The sequence below is a fragment of the Anas platyrhynchos genome, chromosome 1, assembly GCF_047663525.1.
Source record: "Anas platyrhynchos isolate ZD024472 breed Pekin duck chromosome 1, IASCAAS_PekinDuck_T2T, whole genome shotgun sequence".
Lineage (NCBI taxonomy): Eukaryota > Metazoa > Chordata > Aves > Anseriformes > Anatidae > Anas > Anas platyrhynchos.
Window position 1 is genome coordinate 73,401,674 of NC_092587.1, and position 16,089 is coordinate 73,417,762.

The 16,089-nt window shown below is 46.8% G+C and overlaps 1 protein-coding gene and 1 long non-coding RNA gene across 6 annotated transcripts in view; one reads left to right on the forward strand and one right to left on the reverse strand.

Annotated features, from left to right (window-relative positions):
- Positions 1-11,923, reverse strand: part of PARVB (parvin beta) — an 82,782-nt gene extending 70,859 nt beyond the window's left edge. For 3 of the 5 annotated variants that reach the window (XR_011810871.1, XM_072041520.1, XM_027450076.3), the window contains exon 1: positions 11,454-11,923. Coding sequence is in view for 4 of the 5 variants with exons in the window: in XM_072041520.1 (XP_071897621.1) it covers positions 11,454-11,923 (470 nt within the window). In the remaining variant the exon portion in view is untranslated. Of the gene's footprint in view, positions 1-3,658; positions 8,217-11,453 lie in introns of those variants that run through there. The other 2 variants (XM_072041516.1, XM_005030079.6) reach the window with 2 other exon arrangements.
- On the forward strand, positions 10,844-12,630 carry LOC119715616 (uncharacterized). Its single transcript, XR_011810907.1, has 2 exons — positions 10,844-11,208; positions 11,482-12,630. It is a non-coding gene; the product is annotated as an uncharacterized lncRNA (long non-coding RNA).
- The last annotated feature ends 3,459 nt before the right edge of the window (positions 12,631-16,089 follow it).

The window sequence follows — 16,089 nt, forward strand, 5'->3', positions numbered from 1 at the left end:
GTCTCTGTTTAAATTAATAGCAGAAAGGATAATAAGTTCAACTTGAATTTGCTTATGTCTGCGCACAGTCTTCCTATGGTTATATAGACATATCTAGAAAGGTATATAATTTAATTAACATATATATATATATATAAATTTATAATTATTTAAAATAATTATATGCAAATTCCTCTCTTAAAAAGCAAGTAGTTTTGCTTAGCTGGCATTCATCTCACCTTCAGCAGCAAGCACATTATGATGCACAAATACACTTCCCCAGCCAAGTAACCTCTCCGGCTACAACAAAATTACCTGTGTGAACCAGAACCACAGAACCAGACGCCACATACTCTGTCTCTCCAGCCAACATGGGATTCACTGCCCCATACTATGGACACTGAGAGTAAGTTCAGGAGGGGGTGAGCTCTAACACACGTCTATTGAAGGGAACAGCCTGAACATATATTGAGTATCAGGTCAGGAGATAGTAGGAAGAAGCCAGTTGAAGCTTTTATCACATTGTACCCCAAGGATCTGCAAGAGGCTGATTTGCTCCCAAAGCTTCCTGGTAGGTGAGAAGCACCATGAGACTAGCCAACATCCTGCAAGTTACTTGGCACTTTACTGCTATTAAGAAATGTGGACATGCTTCATGACAAAAGCTCAGGCACCACATCAGTAGCACACTCCATCCTGACCTTTCTGGGCACCAGATGAATGACAAAGTCCAGTCAGAGTTTGGAGCAATTACTCCGCCAGCACCCATTCATAAAGAACACCTGGGCACAGCCAGCACAAAATGCCATCTGAAATGGTGAAAAACACTTGTGACTAGGTCAAATCCTAGGCAAAAATAATACAACCACAAACAGAGAAGGACTGGTGCGAGATGTGGTGGTCAGGAGCTGTCTTGGGCAGAGTGACCACGAAATGGTGGAGTTCTCTATTCTTGGTGAAGTCAGGAAGGGGATGAGTAAAATTGCTATCTTGGACTCCCGGAAGGCAGACTTTGAGCAGTTCAGGACACTGGTTAGCAGAGTCCCTTGGGAGGTAGTCCTGAAGGGCAGAGGAGTCCAGGAAGGCTGGGCACTTCTCAAGAAGGAAATCTTAATGGCTGAGGAGCTATCTGTTCCCACGTGCCCAAAGACGAGCTGACACAGAAGAAGACCAGCCTGGCTGAACAGAGAGTTGTGGCTAGAGCTTAGGAGAAAAAAAAAAAAAGAGGGTTTATGATCTTTGGAAAAGAGGGCAGGCCACTAGGGAGGACTATAAGGATGTTGCGAGGCAGTGCAGGGACAAAATTAGAAAGGCCAAAGCTCATCTGGAGCTCAATCTGGCTACTGCTGTTAAAGATAACAGAAAATTTTTTTATAAATACATTATAAAATGTTTTTTTATTTTATAATAATATAAATGTTTTTATTTATAATGTTTCTTTTTTTGTATTTATTATGTTAAATAATGTATCTATAAAAAGCATTATAAATGTTTTAATTAACACCAAAAGGAGGACTACGGAGAATCTCCATCCTTTATTGGATGCAGGCGGAACCTTTGTGACGAGAGATGAGGAAAACGCTGAAGTGCTTAATGCCTCCTTTGCCTTAGTCTTTAGTGGCAAGACCAGCTGTTCTCTAGATACAAAGTACCCTGAGCTGGTGGAAGGAGATGGGGAGCACAACATGGCCCTCACAATCCACAAGGAAATGGGTGGCGACCTGCTACAGCACTTAGATGTATGCAAGTCAGTGGGGCCAGGTGGGATCCACCCGCGGGTGCTGAGAGAACTGGCAGAGGAGCTGGCCAAGCCACTATCCATCATTTATCAGCAGTCCTGGCTATCAGGGGAGGTCCCAGTCAACTGGCGGCTAGCAAATGTGACGCCCATCTACAAGAAGGGCCAGAAAGTAGACCCAGGAAACTATAGGCCTGTCAGTTTGACCTCAGTACCAGGGAAGCTCATGGAGCAGATTATCTTGAGTGTCATCATGTGGCACTTACAGGGCAACCAGACGATCAGGCCCAGTCAGCATGGGTTTATGAAAGACAGGTCCTGCTTGACAAACCTGATCTCCTTCATGGTGAATGGAGTTAAATCCAGTTGGAGGCCAGTCACTAGTGGAGTCCCCCAGGGCTCAGTACAAGGGCCAGTCCTCTTTAATATCTTTATCGATGATCTGGATGAGGGGATCAAGTGCACCCCCAGTAAGTTTGCAGATGATACCAAGCTAGGTGCGTGTGTCGATCTGCTCGAGGGTAGGAAGGCTCTGCAGGAGGATCTGGATAGGCTGCACCGATGGGCTGAGGTCAACTGTATGAAGTTCAACAAGGCCAAGTGTCGGGTCCTGCACCTGGGGCACAACAACCCCAAGCAGCACTACAGGCTGGGAGATGAGTGGTTAGAAAGCTGCCTGGCAGAGAAGGACCTGGGAGTATTGGTTGATAGTCGGCTGAAAATGAGCCAGCAGTGTGCCCAGGTGGCCAAGAAGGCCAACAGCATCCTGGCTTGTATCAGGAATCATGTAGCCAGCAGGACCACAGACGTGATTGTCCCCCTGTGCTGTGCTTTGGTGAGGCTGCACCTCGAGTACTGTGTTCAGCTTTGAGCCCCTCACTATAAGAGGAACATTGAGGTGCTCAAGCAAGTCCAGAGAAGAGCAACGAAGCTAGTGAGGGGCCTGGAGAACAGGTCTTACAAGGAACAGCTGGGGGAGCTGGGATTGTCTGCGAGAAGACGGTCTGGAGAAGAGGAGGCTCTGGGGTGACCTTATCACACTCTATAGATACGTTAGAGGAGTCTGTAGCAAGGTGGGCATTGGTCTATTCTCCCAAGCGCATGGTGACAGGACGAGGGGGAATGGGTTAAAGTTGCACCAGGGGAGGTTTAGGTTGGATATTAGGAAGAACTTATTTATGGAAAGGGTTGTTAGGCATTGGAATGGGCTGCCCAGGGAAGTGGTTGAGTCACCATTCCTGGAGGTCTTCAAAAGACATTTAGATTTAGAGCTTAGCAATATGGTTTAGTGGAGGACTTGTCCGTGTTAGGTCAGAGGACGTGGTGATCTTGGAGGTCTCTTCCAACCTAGGTGATTAAGTGATTTTCAAGCAAAGTACTTCTGTGAGAAGTCTCAAGCAGTCGCTAAGCAGTCACAGCATGTTGAAACAGAGAAGTTTAATTTTTTGCAGAGCATTCACACTGATGTATCTCTAGAGACTACACAGCAGATAGCATTAAAAAGAGAGCTTTTAATGATTTTCAGTATACCCTCTTCCAGTGAGAGATCTGTTTTCCAAGCTAAGTCTGATTCTCCTATCCTGTTGTGTTCAAGGGGATGCCTTTGAGTTGAGATGCGCTTATCACATACAAAGGCAATTAAGTAGATCTGAGGAACCTATTTCTGAACCTCTTTTCCCTCCAGAGAACAATTACATACAGAATCAGCTCCATCAATTACATAGGAATGATTAAAAAAAAAAAAAAGCATTTGCTCCAATTTAATTCTGTTGTAGAGCCTATTTCCTCATGTTCTTCCCTCAAGAAAGCCAAAATTGAGTGGACAACAGTTCCATCTGAACAATTTGAAGATGGGCTTTAACCTGTGTAGAGCTGTGGAAAGCGCAGATGCAGATGATGCAGCACCTCTACCTAACTACCATGGCACCAGAGAGGACTCACAAAGTTTCTTTCCCCAGCTTTGTCACTGTCTCGCCAGCTGACCGTGAGCTGGCTCAACAAACCCAACAAACAGTTACTCACCCTCCAGCTTTTCTTGCTGCAAGGCAGAGGGAAGGACTGCTGCCTTTCTGTGGGAGAAAGGAACTTGCCCTCTAGTGAAACACCTACCAACCTACGTACCAAGCTGGCATGCCTGCAGGCAAACACAGGAGGAAACTGCAGTACCACACCATCTGACTGTTACACTGAGGCACAGACCCTAACTACAGTGCTTTAACCTGCTTTGATATGCATAAAATCTGTGTATCATCCTGCAGCTGCCGCCTTCTGTAGTGGTCAGTTTGGGCTCCTTTCCCTCCTTTCCCCCACCACCACTGATTTAATCAGGCAGCACAACAAACTGCTCTCTTCTGGAGCACTTTGCAAATCTTTGTGCTCATCCTCCATCATTCCACTGGGAAACAACTGAGCAATCGAGTCTCTTGTATTTCTCTGGATGACTCCTCCATATAGACTATATATAAATATACACACAGACACACGTGCACAGATAATAATAGAAGGTTTATTTAGCCAAACAGCTGCTGCTCAAATCTTTCCTACGGTGTGTTACGAGGAAAAAAAAAAAAAAAAAAAAAAGCACTGCAAGTAACCCAGAAGGGACACTTACATCTAAACACCTCCTTTATTTCAGTTCAAGGACATCACTCTTTGACTGACAGGAAAGGGGAAGTTTTTTAAAGTTCCTTTTATAGATCAGGATAAAATAGAGCATTATCCAAAACAGCATCTTGTACAGGGTCTGAAAAGAAGTTTAAAAACTGTACCTTGCTATGAGCTCTGCCAGGACCCCAACAGTTTCCTAAGGTATTTAAAGCAGATTTTGGAGCATCAGAACAGCTGTGCTGAAGTTTTATTAATCACAATGCAGATCTGGCACGTCTTGAAAGCCCAAGATCATAGAATCATAGAATATCCTGAGTTGGAAGGGACCCTTAAGGATCATCAAGTCCAACTCTTGACACCGCACAGGTCTACCCAAAAGTTCAGACCATGTGACTAAGTGCACAGTCCAATCTCTTCTTAAATTCAGACAGGCTCGGTGCAGTGACCACTTCCCTGGGGAGCCTGTTCCAGTGTGCAACCACCCTCTCTGTGAAGAACCCCCTCCTGATGTCAAGCCTAAATTTCCCCTGCCTCAGCTTAACCCCGTTCCCGCGGGTCCTGTCGCTGGTGTTAATGGAGAAAAGGTCTCCTGCCTCTCGACACCCCCTTACGAGGAAGTTGTAGACTGCGATGAGGTCTCCCCTCAGCCTCCTCTTCTCCAGGCTGAACAGGCCCAGTGCCCTCAGCCGTTCCTCGTACGTCTTCCCCTCCAGGCCTTTCACCATCTTCGTAGCCCTCCTCTGGACACTCTCCAACAGTTTCATGTCCTTTTTATACTGTGGTGCCCAGAACTGCACACAGTACTCGAGGTGGGGCCGCACCAGCGCAGAGTAAAGCGGGACAATCACCTCCCTTGACCTACTAGCGATGCCGTGCTTGATGCACCCCAGGACACGGTTGGCCCTCCTGGCTGCCAGGGCACACTGCTGGCTCATATTCAACTTGCTGTCTACCACGACCCCCAGATCCCTCTCTTCTAGGCTGCTCTCCAGCGTCTCATCGCCCAGTCTGTATGTGCAGCCAGGGTTTCCCCGTCCCAGGTGCAGGACCCGGCACTTGCTCTTATTGAACTTCATGCGGTTGGTGATCGCCCAGCTCTCCAACCTATCCAAATCCCTCTGCAAGGCCTTTCCACCCTCAACAGAGTCCACAACTCCTCCAAGTTTGGTGTCATCAGCAAACTTGCTCAAAATACTTTCTATTCCTACATCCAGATCATTTATAAAAATATTGAAAAGTACCGGCCCTAAAATGGAGCCTTGAGGGACCCCACTGGTGACCGCCTGCCAGCCTGACGCAGCCCCATTTACCATAACCCTTTGGGCCCTGCCCGTTAGCCAATTGCTCACCCATCGTATGATGTTTTTATTTAGCTGTATGGTAGACATTTTGTCCAGTAGGATCCTATGGGAAACCGTGTCAAAAGCCTTGCTGAAGTCCAAAAAAATCACATCAGCTGGTTTCCCTTGGTCCACCATACAGGTGATCTTATCATAAAAGGAAATCAGGTTAGTTAGGCAGAACCTACCCTTCACAAACCCATGCTGGCTGGGACCAATGACTGCTTTGTCCCCCAAGTGCGCCTCAATAAGTTCAAGAACCATCTTCTCCATGATTTTACCAGGCACTGACGTGAGACTGACAGGCCTGTAATTGCTAGGGTCTTCTTTCTGACCCTTCTTGAAAATCAGCACAACATTTGCCAGCTTCCAGTCTACCGGGACCTCTCCAGATTCCCAGGATCGTTGAAAAATAATTGAGAGAGGTTCCGCGATGACATCCGCCAGCTCTTTCAGCACCCGGGGATGAATCCCATCCGGACCCATGGACTTGTAGGGATCCAGGTGGAGTAGCAAATCCCGCACACGTTCAGGGTCGGTTGGGAGTTTGTCATCCCCACCGTCCCGGTCCTCCATCTCAGGGCACCCTGGGTCCCGAAGCCCATCATCGGCATTGAAGACAGAGGCAAAGAAGGCGTTAAGCGTCTCTGCTTTGCCTATGTCATTGTCTGTGAGGAGACCTTCCCTATCAAGGAGCGGCCCTATGTATTCTTTAGTTCTCCTTTTTCCATTCACATATCTAAAAAAAACCTTTTTATTTTCTCTCACAGACACAGCCAGCTTCAACTCTAGGTGTGCTTTAGCCACACGAATTTTCTCCCTACAAACACGAACAGCATCCCTGTATTCTTTCCATGACACCCGGCCCTCCTTCCAGTAGCGAAACACTCTCTGTTTCCGCCTAATCTCCATCAGAATGTTCCTGGTCAGCCACGCCGGCCTCCTGCCCCGCCTGCCTGACTTGCGATATTTAGGAATTGCCTGATCTTGTGCTTCTAGGAGGCATCGCTTAAAGAATGACCAGCACTGATGGACATCGAGGCCTTCAAGAGCAGCTTCCCAGGGGGCCTTGCTGACTAGTTCCCCGAGCAGCCTGAAGTCCGCTTTCCCCATATCTAGGGATGAGGTTTTGGTGGCACTTTTCCTTCTGTCACCGTAAATTTTGAACTCAACCACTTCATGGTCGCTATGACCGAGGCGGCCACCAATCACCGCATCTCCCACCAGACCCTCTCTGTTTTCTAGCAACAGGTCTAGGAGGGCACCTTTCCTAGTTGGCTCCGTTAGCACCTGCACCAAGAAGTTATCATCTAGGTGCTTCATGAACCTCCTGGACTTGCTCGTGTCAGCCGTGTGGCACTCCCAGTTAACGTCTGGCAGGTTGAAGTCCCCCATAAAGACAAGGGGAGTTAATCTCGAGGCCTCTCTTAGTTCTGTAAAGAATAATTTATCGGTGCTATCGTCCTGGCCAGGCGGTCTGTAATAGACTCCCACAACGACATCCCCTTTATTCGTTCGTCCCTTGATCCTTACCCAGAGGCTCTCAACTTTGCCATCGCCGACCTGAAGTTCCACACAGTCCAGCCCCTGCTTCACATACATCGCCACCCCACCACCTCGCCTACCCTGCCTGTCCCTCCTGAAGAGCCTGTAACCATCTATCGCAACACCCCAATCACAGGACTCATCCCACCAGGTTTCGCTTATGCCGATGATGTCGTAGTTGCGGGACTGGGCCAGGACTTCTAGCTCATCCATTTTATTCCTCATACTGCGTGCGTTCATGTAGAAGCATTTCAGGTGCGTCTCCTTACACTCAGCACCTTGTGGATCTAACCGAAGGACCTCACTGGCACACAGCCCCTCTGATTCTAGCGTACCATCCCTTAGGTCTTCACCGGCGTGCCTGGTTTTAGCCCCTTCCCCCTTCGACTCTAGTTTAAAGCCCTATCTATCAGCCCTGCCAACTCCTGACCAAAGATCCTTACCCCTCTCCGAGAGAGGCCCTTCCCATCCGGTGCCATCAGGCCCGGTGTAGCATAGACCTTCCCGAGATCAAACAGAACAGCTGTGCTGAAGTTTTATTAATCACAATGCAGATCTGGCACGTCTTGAAAGCCCAAGATATACCAAGACAGAACCATTTCACAGTCACACCAGGCAAACTTAGACTTCATACGCATTTCCATATAACCTAATATGGGAGGACTGGGGGGAAATAAACCACATGGTCACATGAGCACTGGAACTAATGCATCCCGCTTTCCCCAGGATGTGTGCCATGACTGATTGTAACATACAGAAATGCTCACTGTCACAGTCTCCCCATAGACTTAATTTTTCTGATCACTTCACTCCCACATAAACTCTCATATCTTACACAGGTCAAGTTGGTCAAGTTCATTTGCAGTTTTTCCTGCAATGGTGATCCACTAAGGTCTTTCTGTTCTAACCGCGTTGCTCATTTTGACAAAACCTGTAGTCACTTAATAATCCTCATGCTAGTTCTCTCTCAGGGCCATTTTTAGCCAAATGATGGGTGAAAAACATTCCTGGAAAAGAAGAGGAAGGAAGGAGTCAGACAGTGAGATCACATATACCATGGCCATAGGAAATCAGACTAAAAATGTTTTTTCCCAACAAACATCTGTGGTTGTTATTTCTTTTAAGTCAGGTTTGAACAATAAGTCAGTTCCATCCATAAAAATTCAGAAACAGGAATATAACATTCAACAGCATAAAGCAAAAGTTCAAGGTACAAATTCAAAGACTTCCTTGGACAATTAAATAACGTATAGACTTTGAATCTTAAAATGCTTTAGAATTTGAAATCTTAACCACACTTGATCTCCAGGCACCTGCTTACAAAGCATCATATCATGCCATACTGTTAAAGCAGGAGTAACAGCAAAGTTGCTTACATGTCACAGTAAATACTTTGAATACCACCATAGTTACTATCTCCACGATAACTAGGAATTGTATTTATTGTCCCATCATAAAGCAAGGTTATGAGCTTACAGTGGTAGTTTTAATAAGCCTAATGAACATTCCTCTCTAAATACAACCTCTCTAAAAATAGATCACAGCATGTAAGGTTGCCAAAAAATATTTACACTTAGTTGCTTATAGGTCAGCAGCCACATATTATGGTTATTTATGACATGGCTGCCACCTATGATAAAAAAAAAAAAAGACACACTCATAGAAGTAAAAAAAAAAAATCAGTATTATTCTACAGATCTCTAAGCTATGTAGCTCACAGGTGAGTTGTACACAAAGACTAAAAGGATTAATTTAACTGCATTGCAACTGCTGCATGGACCAAGTTAAAGGTCTTGTATATACACACAGTCAAGATGGTGATAACAGGCTTGTATTTACACTATGATAAAAAAGACAGGCCAGCAAAAGCAAAAATTATTAAGAGCTCTCTGGCTTGCTTACTTCTCATGCTATTAGGGGAAGAGGAGGCAAAGATAGTTTGGTTGTGGCAAGTCAGCAAACAACATTCCATTTACTGTGGAGATTAGCTGGTGTAAAAGGCAGTCTACAGTATTGGAAGATCGCTCTGACCTCTGCTGGTCCACTCAGAGAAGCTGAGCAGAAACTGCCTGAAGGGAGGCAGAAGTCCCCAAGGGTGAAGTGGTTCCCAAGCACAGAAAAGGTTGACCATATTGTTTTTATGTGGTCTATCAACTCATTGTCACTTAGGTGAACTTCCAATTTGCTTCTGTTTCACAGTCTCATACCAAGATTTAGCTTCTAGCCCTGTACTTTGTTCTGGTGGCCCGTCAAGTCCTAGCACAAGGCTTGAAGAGCCTCTCTCCCTTGACACTGATTCCCACCTCAGCACCTCTTCACAGCTTAGCCCTGGGTCCCCTCCAGTTTCAGGGCTGCGGTCTTAATGACCTGCATGAGAGCCACCAATGCACAAGACACAATGCACAAGACAGCTCAAAGAACACCTTCCGTGGGCCTTAAATCTGCCAAATGAGGAAAAAGTAGAAGGGTAGTAAGCGATTTTCCTCTAAAATGAAGGGCTTCAATGGCCCACAGCACCATAGTGCTGTGCATAAGCACATCATGACCAAAAGACAGCTCCCGGGGTGGGGACTGTTTTCTCTGTTCCCCTTGTCAAACTGGAAGGAATACTCAGATTAAAAGCTGAGTCACACGTTTCCATTTCCTTCATATCATGCTGGCAAAAGCATAGCCATGCTTTCTATATCACCACAGCCTTAGTTCCCCAGTGAACACGAAAGCAGCAACTACAACAGGCCATCCTACAGCAAGGGAAGCTGTGGCCACAGGATCTGACAAAAAAATAATACACAAACTCAGCAAAATGGCCCCAGCTGAGTGACTGCAGCACTCTGACCACGTGACTGGTCTCCTTAAAAACACGGTCTCACAACAATGACAATTCTTGTTGAAGAGGCGCCTCCAACCTGTTTAGGTTTAAAAGTCACCTTCGAATGAACTACTCTTCCCAAGCACGCAGTTGCCATCCCCTGCTAGAAATGTGTTTTCTCCACCATCTTCCTTCAGAAGTAAATGAATCATGGTAAAGGCACGACTGCTTCTGCTGCTCCTCAGCAGAACCATAATACAGAAACTTGATTTAAAATACATAATGGAGGAAATACCAGTAAGCCACACCAGAACAGCCAGGAGAAGGAAAGGGAAGCAATTTCCTTGAGATGAGTTTTGAGGCCAAATATTTTAAGTATTAAAATCTGCCTTCTAAACATCACAGGCAATTAATAGACTCAACATGGGCAAAGCACGCTCACTCAACAGCCAGTCAAAAGGAGACTGAAATTAGAATTGCTTCCTACCCTACACACCTCTAGCACCACAACAGAGCCAAGGCCAATTTTAACCAGCCAGAAACCCAAAGACAACTTTTTTGTGTAGATAGGGAGGCATGTTGTTTCAGTACAAGTAGTACTATCTCAGCACAGCCTTTGGTGTAAACAGACAGCTATGAAAACACATTGTGGGAGTATCTAGATGAGAAGGCCAGCTGTGGGCAGCTAGCAGCATGCACCCCATGCCCCTAAGATGGGTGCAGCATCAGCTGGTACTGTGGCTGACAGAGCTTCTTCCAGGTGCCCCATGCCAAAGGGGAAGGTGAACGCCTTCATTCTGACGTGTGTGGGGGAGACACCTTTTTGCTTAAGTTAGTCAGTCAGTTATGGAAATCCCCTGTGCAAAATATCTGTGCCAACATAAAAGTCATGGATAAACCAGGCACAAAACACAGGTGGATTTAATCATTCCCTCGCAGCTTTTACAATCCTCACACTTCAACTAAATTAAAAAAAAAAAAAAGACCCCCACATCGTCATCAGAAGTTTATTTTACAGAAGTAAAGCGGGTTCCCCTCCCAACAGCGAGCGGCCGAGTCAGGCAGCGGCCGAGTGCGCCCCTCTAACTGACTGACTGACCAACCGCCAACGGCGACCAACCGCCCCCAGCAACCGCCCGCGGCGGTCGGGGCCGCTCCTCCTCCGCGCCTCGCGCCGACCCCAGCCCCAGGTCAGGTCCGGCTGAGGCTCCACGCCCCGCCGGGGCAGCGCCCGCTCACAGGCCTGAGGGCGGGTGGGTGAGCAGGCAGGCGGGCACGCCGCGAACTCAGCTGCTCCTTCGCCCTCCTCTCCACTGCCCCGGGCGGCGCTGCCCGGTCGGAGAACAAAGAGGGTGTCTGCCCTGCTCGGGGGCTGCTGAGGGGGCTCCGGTGGGATGCACTTTTTGCCCCCCCCCGCCTGCTCGGGCAAACTCACCCTCCTTGGCTTTCTTCTTCCTCGCCAGGGTGCCACCGATCTTGCCCAGGAACGACTCGTCTTTTTTCATCCTGTGGGGCCGCAGCGTCGGCGAGCGGATGGGAGCAGAGGACATGGGTTTCGACTTGGGAAAGGGAGTACCGAGGCAGCCGGCCCGAGCCCCGCCGTGCCCTGTGCGGGAGTGTGGAGCGTCCCGCGAAGCCGAACAAAGCTCTGCGAGAGGCGAGGAAGGGGAAAGCTCCCGTCTGGCCGCGGTGGGGAGCAGGGGGCGTGCGAGCCTCGGAGGCGCGGAGGACAGGGGGCGGGGTGGGAGCCGCTGCCGCCGGACACAGCGTTCTTCCACGGCGGCGAAGGCCGCGGGCGGCGGGGGCGGGACGACATGGCCATGCGACGCGGGTGGCGCCCGCTCCGGTGGATTGTACCGGGCACCCGGAGAGCCTCGAGGATAAAAAATGAATAAATAAAAACATTTGAGGTTTCAAATGTTCAAATTTGAGGAGGAGAGCTGTTCTGATAGGGGTTAGAAAAGGGGGGGGTGAACGGACTGCAGCTGTAGCTTCCCCTCCCGGTGCAGGGTGTGAGGGGCTCCCTGGGCTCCTCGGAGAGGCAGCACCGCCACCGTAAGCAAAGCGTATAGGCAGAGAAACAGCCAAAACCAGATAGTTGTCATCCCAAAGAAGTTTTCATTACGGCACCAGATGGCGTGATGAGGGCTCTGTAGAATACACATTAGAAACATCCTAAAAGAGTTCCTAGTGTTAGGCTCTGATCCTGCAAAGTCTGATGCGCATACTTAACTTTAAGCTCCTGAAGCGATCCCATTGACTTTAATGAGACTACTGGGTACCCAAAGTTATGCACATGCCCGTGGCCATGCTCCTGCCACAGCTCCCCATCAACAGCCCTTACCCCAGCACAGAACTTGTCAAGTCAAGGCGACTTGACACAGGGTCCACACACCCAGCCTAGGGCAGCTTGCAGGACACATTTTCCTGCCTGATCGGCCCAGGAGCAGCACTACACAACGCATCCTTGACTTTGCCTCGTGTTTTCAAGAAAGGAGACTGAGTGTTTTGCATTTCTGTTGTAACTACTGTTACTTGGAACAGTTTTCTACACACAGAGACACCATTAATTACCTATATTGCATTTGTATAAAAATATTTGTTGTTGTTTTTGTTTTGTGTGTGGAAAGTATTATTTAATACAATAGCTAATGACATTGAAGAACACAATGCTTTCTCACATCATTGTGTCTCTAATTGGTTTTCTATCTGCATTTGAACCATGGGTTCGCCTTAGGGTCTCCACTCCTGCTGTTGCATTTTGCAAATCAACAGGAGCATGAAAAACAAAGACTGGCAACGCACAAAATCAAAGGGTAGTCACAGGTTTGGAGCAGGACCTGCTTTGAATGTTAGCCTTTAATGGATTAGGTTTCCAGGCTATAATGTCCCTCTGCTCAAGCCAGCTACTGCTCCAGCACGAGAGACAAAGTCACCCACAGCACTGCTGTGCATCGCTGGCAAAAGCAACTGGGAGTTGGGAGCGCTGGCCACGTGTCGCCAATGTCCTGTGTTGCAGATAGCTTGAGCCAGGGCTTCTCCTCAGATTAATAACGTTCTCTGAGCAATACTGCCACATCTCTAATTTTCCCACACTAACATTACATTCTGTGTTTCCACACACACTAAATATCTCACAAAATAATATGCTTTGCGGATTTTAACAGCAGTAGCTGTTCCTGCAAGCAATGCTTCTTGCATTCAGCTTCTCTGGCCAGGCTGCTGAGCTTCTCCATTCAGGAGCCCTGGAGACTCTGAGCTTAAAAATGGGTTGTTGACAAACAAAATTCTCAGGAAATCCTGAACAAAGTCTCTCTGAAGAAAGTACAACTCCTCCAAAAACAAATGAGGCAAAACAAAGTTGTTAACACCCCATGCTTGAGACCTTCAAGGAGCACAGCGAGTCCCACTGTACATTAGGGCAACCCCTCACCAAACATGAGTACAATGTGTTGAATCATTGGGATTAGAAATTAGAGAGCGATTGATTACGAATGAATAAATGCTATATTGCGATGTACTGTGCCTGTGCTGGGCTTAGGCCTCCAGGTAACAGGAGCCCCTCATGGTTCAGACTTTAACTAAGGGGTCAGAGATAAGGAGACTGCTTACAAAGGGACAAGATAAGGAATGTTAAATATACAAGGCCTCAAGATAACAGGAGCCCCTCAGACCCCAAGAACCAGATCAAACCAACCTTATGGCCCAGATTGTGACCAAGGCCTCAGAGAGCATGCGCAAAGAGATGAGGTGAAAAGTTCAACCCTGATGAAGACATCTTACTTCATCCCCATGACCCTCAATGCCCACCACCACAAGGCACTGAGCAAACACAGACGAGGAATTTATGGAAATGACTTCTTGTAGCTAATTTTAATACTAAGTGGGGAACGGTTATGCATATGTATATGCATATTGGGAAACTTCATGCATATGTAACTCTTTACTGCATATAACCATGGCAAGTTGCCACGTTAGGTGCGCACGACTTTGGTGGGACTACCCCCCGTGCTGCCCAGCACTGAATAAACATACCTACTTTACAATCTTACTGATTGTGGAGTCAGCTTTCTGTGAGTCAGTATAGATTCACTCTGATTGATCACAGACTCCATCACAAAAACTGTCATAAAACATTTTTGTTTTATGTTTTTGTTTGGGTAAAGAGAAGCAATGGTCGTTACAAAGAGCACAGAAATGAGGCCTACTTGGCCCTCTTGGTGTTCAGCGGCCCTGCTCCCTCCCAGGTCCTCAGGGAGCATTGTGGGGTGTCCCCTGATGTACCAGTGCACCACCAGTATGCTCTGCACAATTTCCAGCTTCCAGCAGGTCTAGCCCCCAGGGTGGACCAGTGGTGCCCGCCTCCTCTTCCCCAGGCTCTGCACACAGCAAATTCCCGAGGCACCCATCACTGGCACAACTCACTCAGCCTGCGAGCTGCCTTGGAAGGGTACGAAGTGGTTTAACAGTTGTGAGGAGCCACGTGCAGCCCTGGGATATGAGTTGCACTGCCTGGCATTAAAAACAAAACAAAACAAAAACCAACAACAACAAAAAAACACTTTGCCAAGTTGAAGAGCTGCACAAGCTAGGAACAGCAACCAGAAGGTGATTCTAGTGACATGATAAATTGGTGTCCAAACAGAGCACAAACACAGGGCATGTTGAAATTGTTTCTTTAAGCAATGGTCAGTCCTGAAACTTACACAGATTTTTTTTTTCTTATTCCTGTCAAAAGTGTGTTTTTTTTTCCTCTTGATTTCAGAAAGTAATTTCAATAAGTGGAAATCCTGCTTAAGACATTGGTTATAACCTCAGCTTCTCTTCCAGTTTCCTTGGCATGTCCCAGACCTTCCAGCGGCTTTCAATCTGATTTTTTTTTTATTGCAAGATATGAGGAAGCATCGTGTGATCAATGTTGCATGGAGCATACAAAAGGGATTTTATAAGGATCTGCCTGCAGTCAATGTTTAACACGTAGCTGATACAAATTGCAGTGACCACACGATCATCTCCACAACATCCTGGCTCCATGTACCTGTCTACCAATACTCCTCTCCCCTAATCTGCTCAGATTTTCTTTCAAGGTTACTGCTTCACTCGTGTCATGCTTTGTTACAAAAGTGTTTGTCTTAATTCATGGGTAACCCTACCCTGCCTTTAAGAATCTGTGAACTTTATGCTATGCTACTCTGATTTTGTAATGTATGGTAAATCTAAACTAAAAACTGAGGAAGTTGTTCTTGATTAGACAGCCCACTGCTCCAGCCTTAATCAAACATCCTCTTTCCAGCAAACACTTGATCTTTATACCTCACAGCAAGAAAAACCTGTCTTGTGTTTGCCTGTGAAGGATCTTTTCATGAATGCTATTTATTGATATGGCTTCTTGGGAAGGACAAATGTTTGTTTTCCTGAAACAACAGTGTATTGCCCATAGCAGAGGAGTTTTAACCTGTTCAGTTGTTAGTGGAAAAAATGGATTAACATTCCAAAAACTTCAGGTATTTTACTGTGTAGAATACTACAACCAATTCAGTTAATACACATTTTTCCAGTGAATATTTCAACACTTAGAGTCATTAACAAGATGCGTTTTTGCCAGTCAGTTACGGTATGAATAGATGCATCTTTCACACAGTTCTGAGTGTACTTATCCAAAACCGCAGCTGCCTAAATCCCTCAGTACCAAGTTGGCCAGTCAAGTGTTTTTGCATCATTTAGCAATGGTAGTGCCAGTACTGTGGGTGTTGAAGAGCTGCATAATTTATTAAACACAGCTCCTCCAGCTTTTTTGGGGAACGCTCTCAAAATCTTCACAGAGTGAAAGATCTATGATCTATAAGACTTGTGTTACAATACAAGCACTGGCAGTAAAATTAACTCCTGTGCAGCAGATGGCTCAGGACAAAGACCAGGCATACACTGCATCCACAGAGAAGAGTCCATGCAGTTCTTTCCACTTTTTAAGTTCATGTTAAAATAAGTATTTTGGGTAAACAGAAGGGAAAACAAACCAAACAAAAAAAGACAGTGGTGGGAGGGAAATAGAGTGGTAGCCTTACTTATGC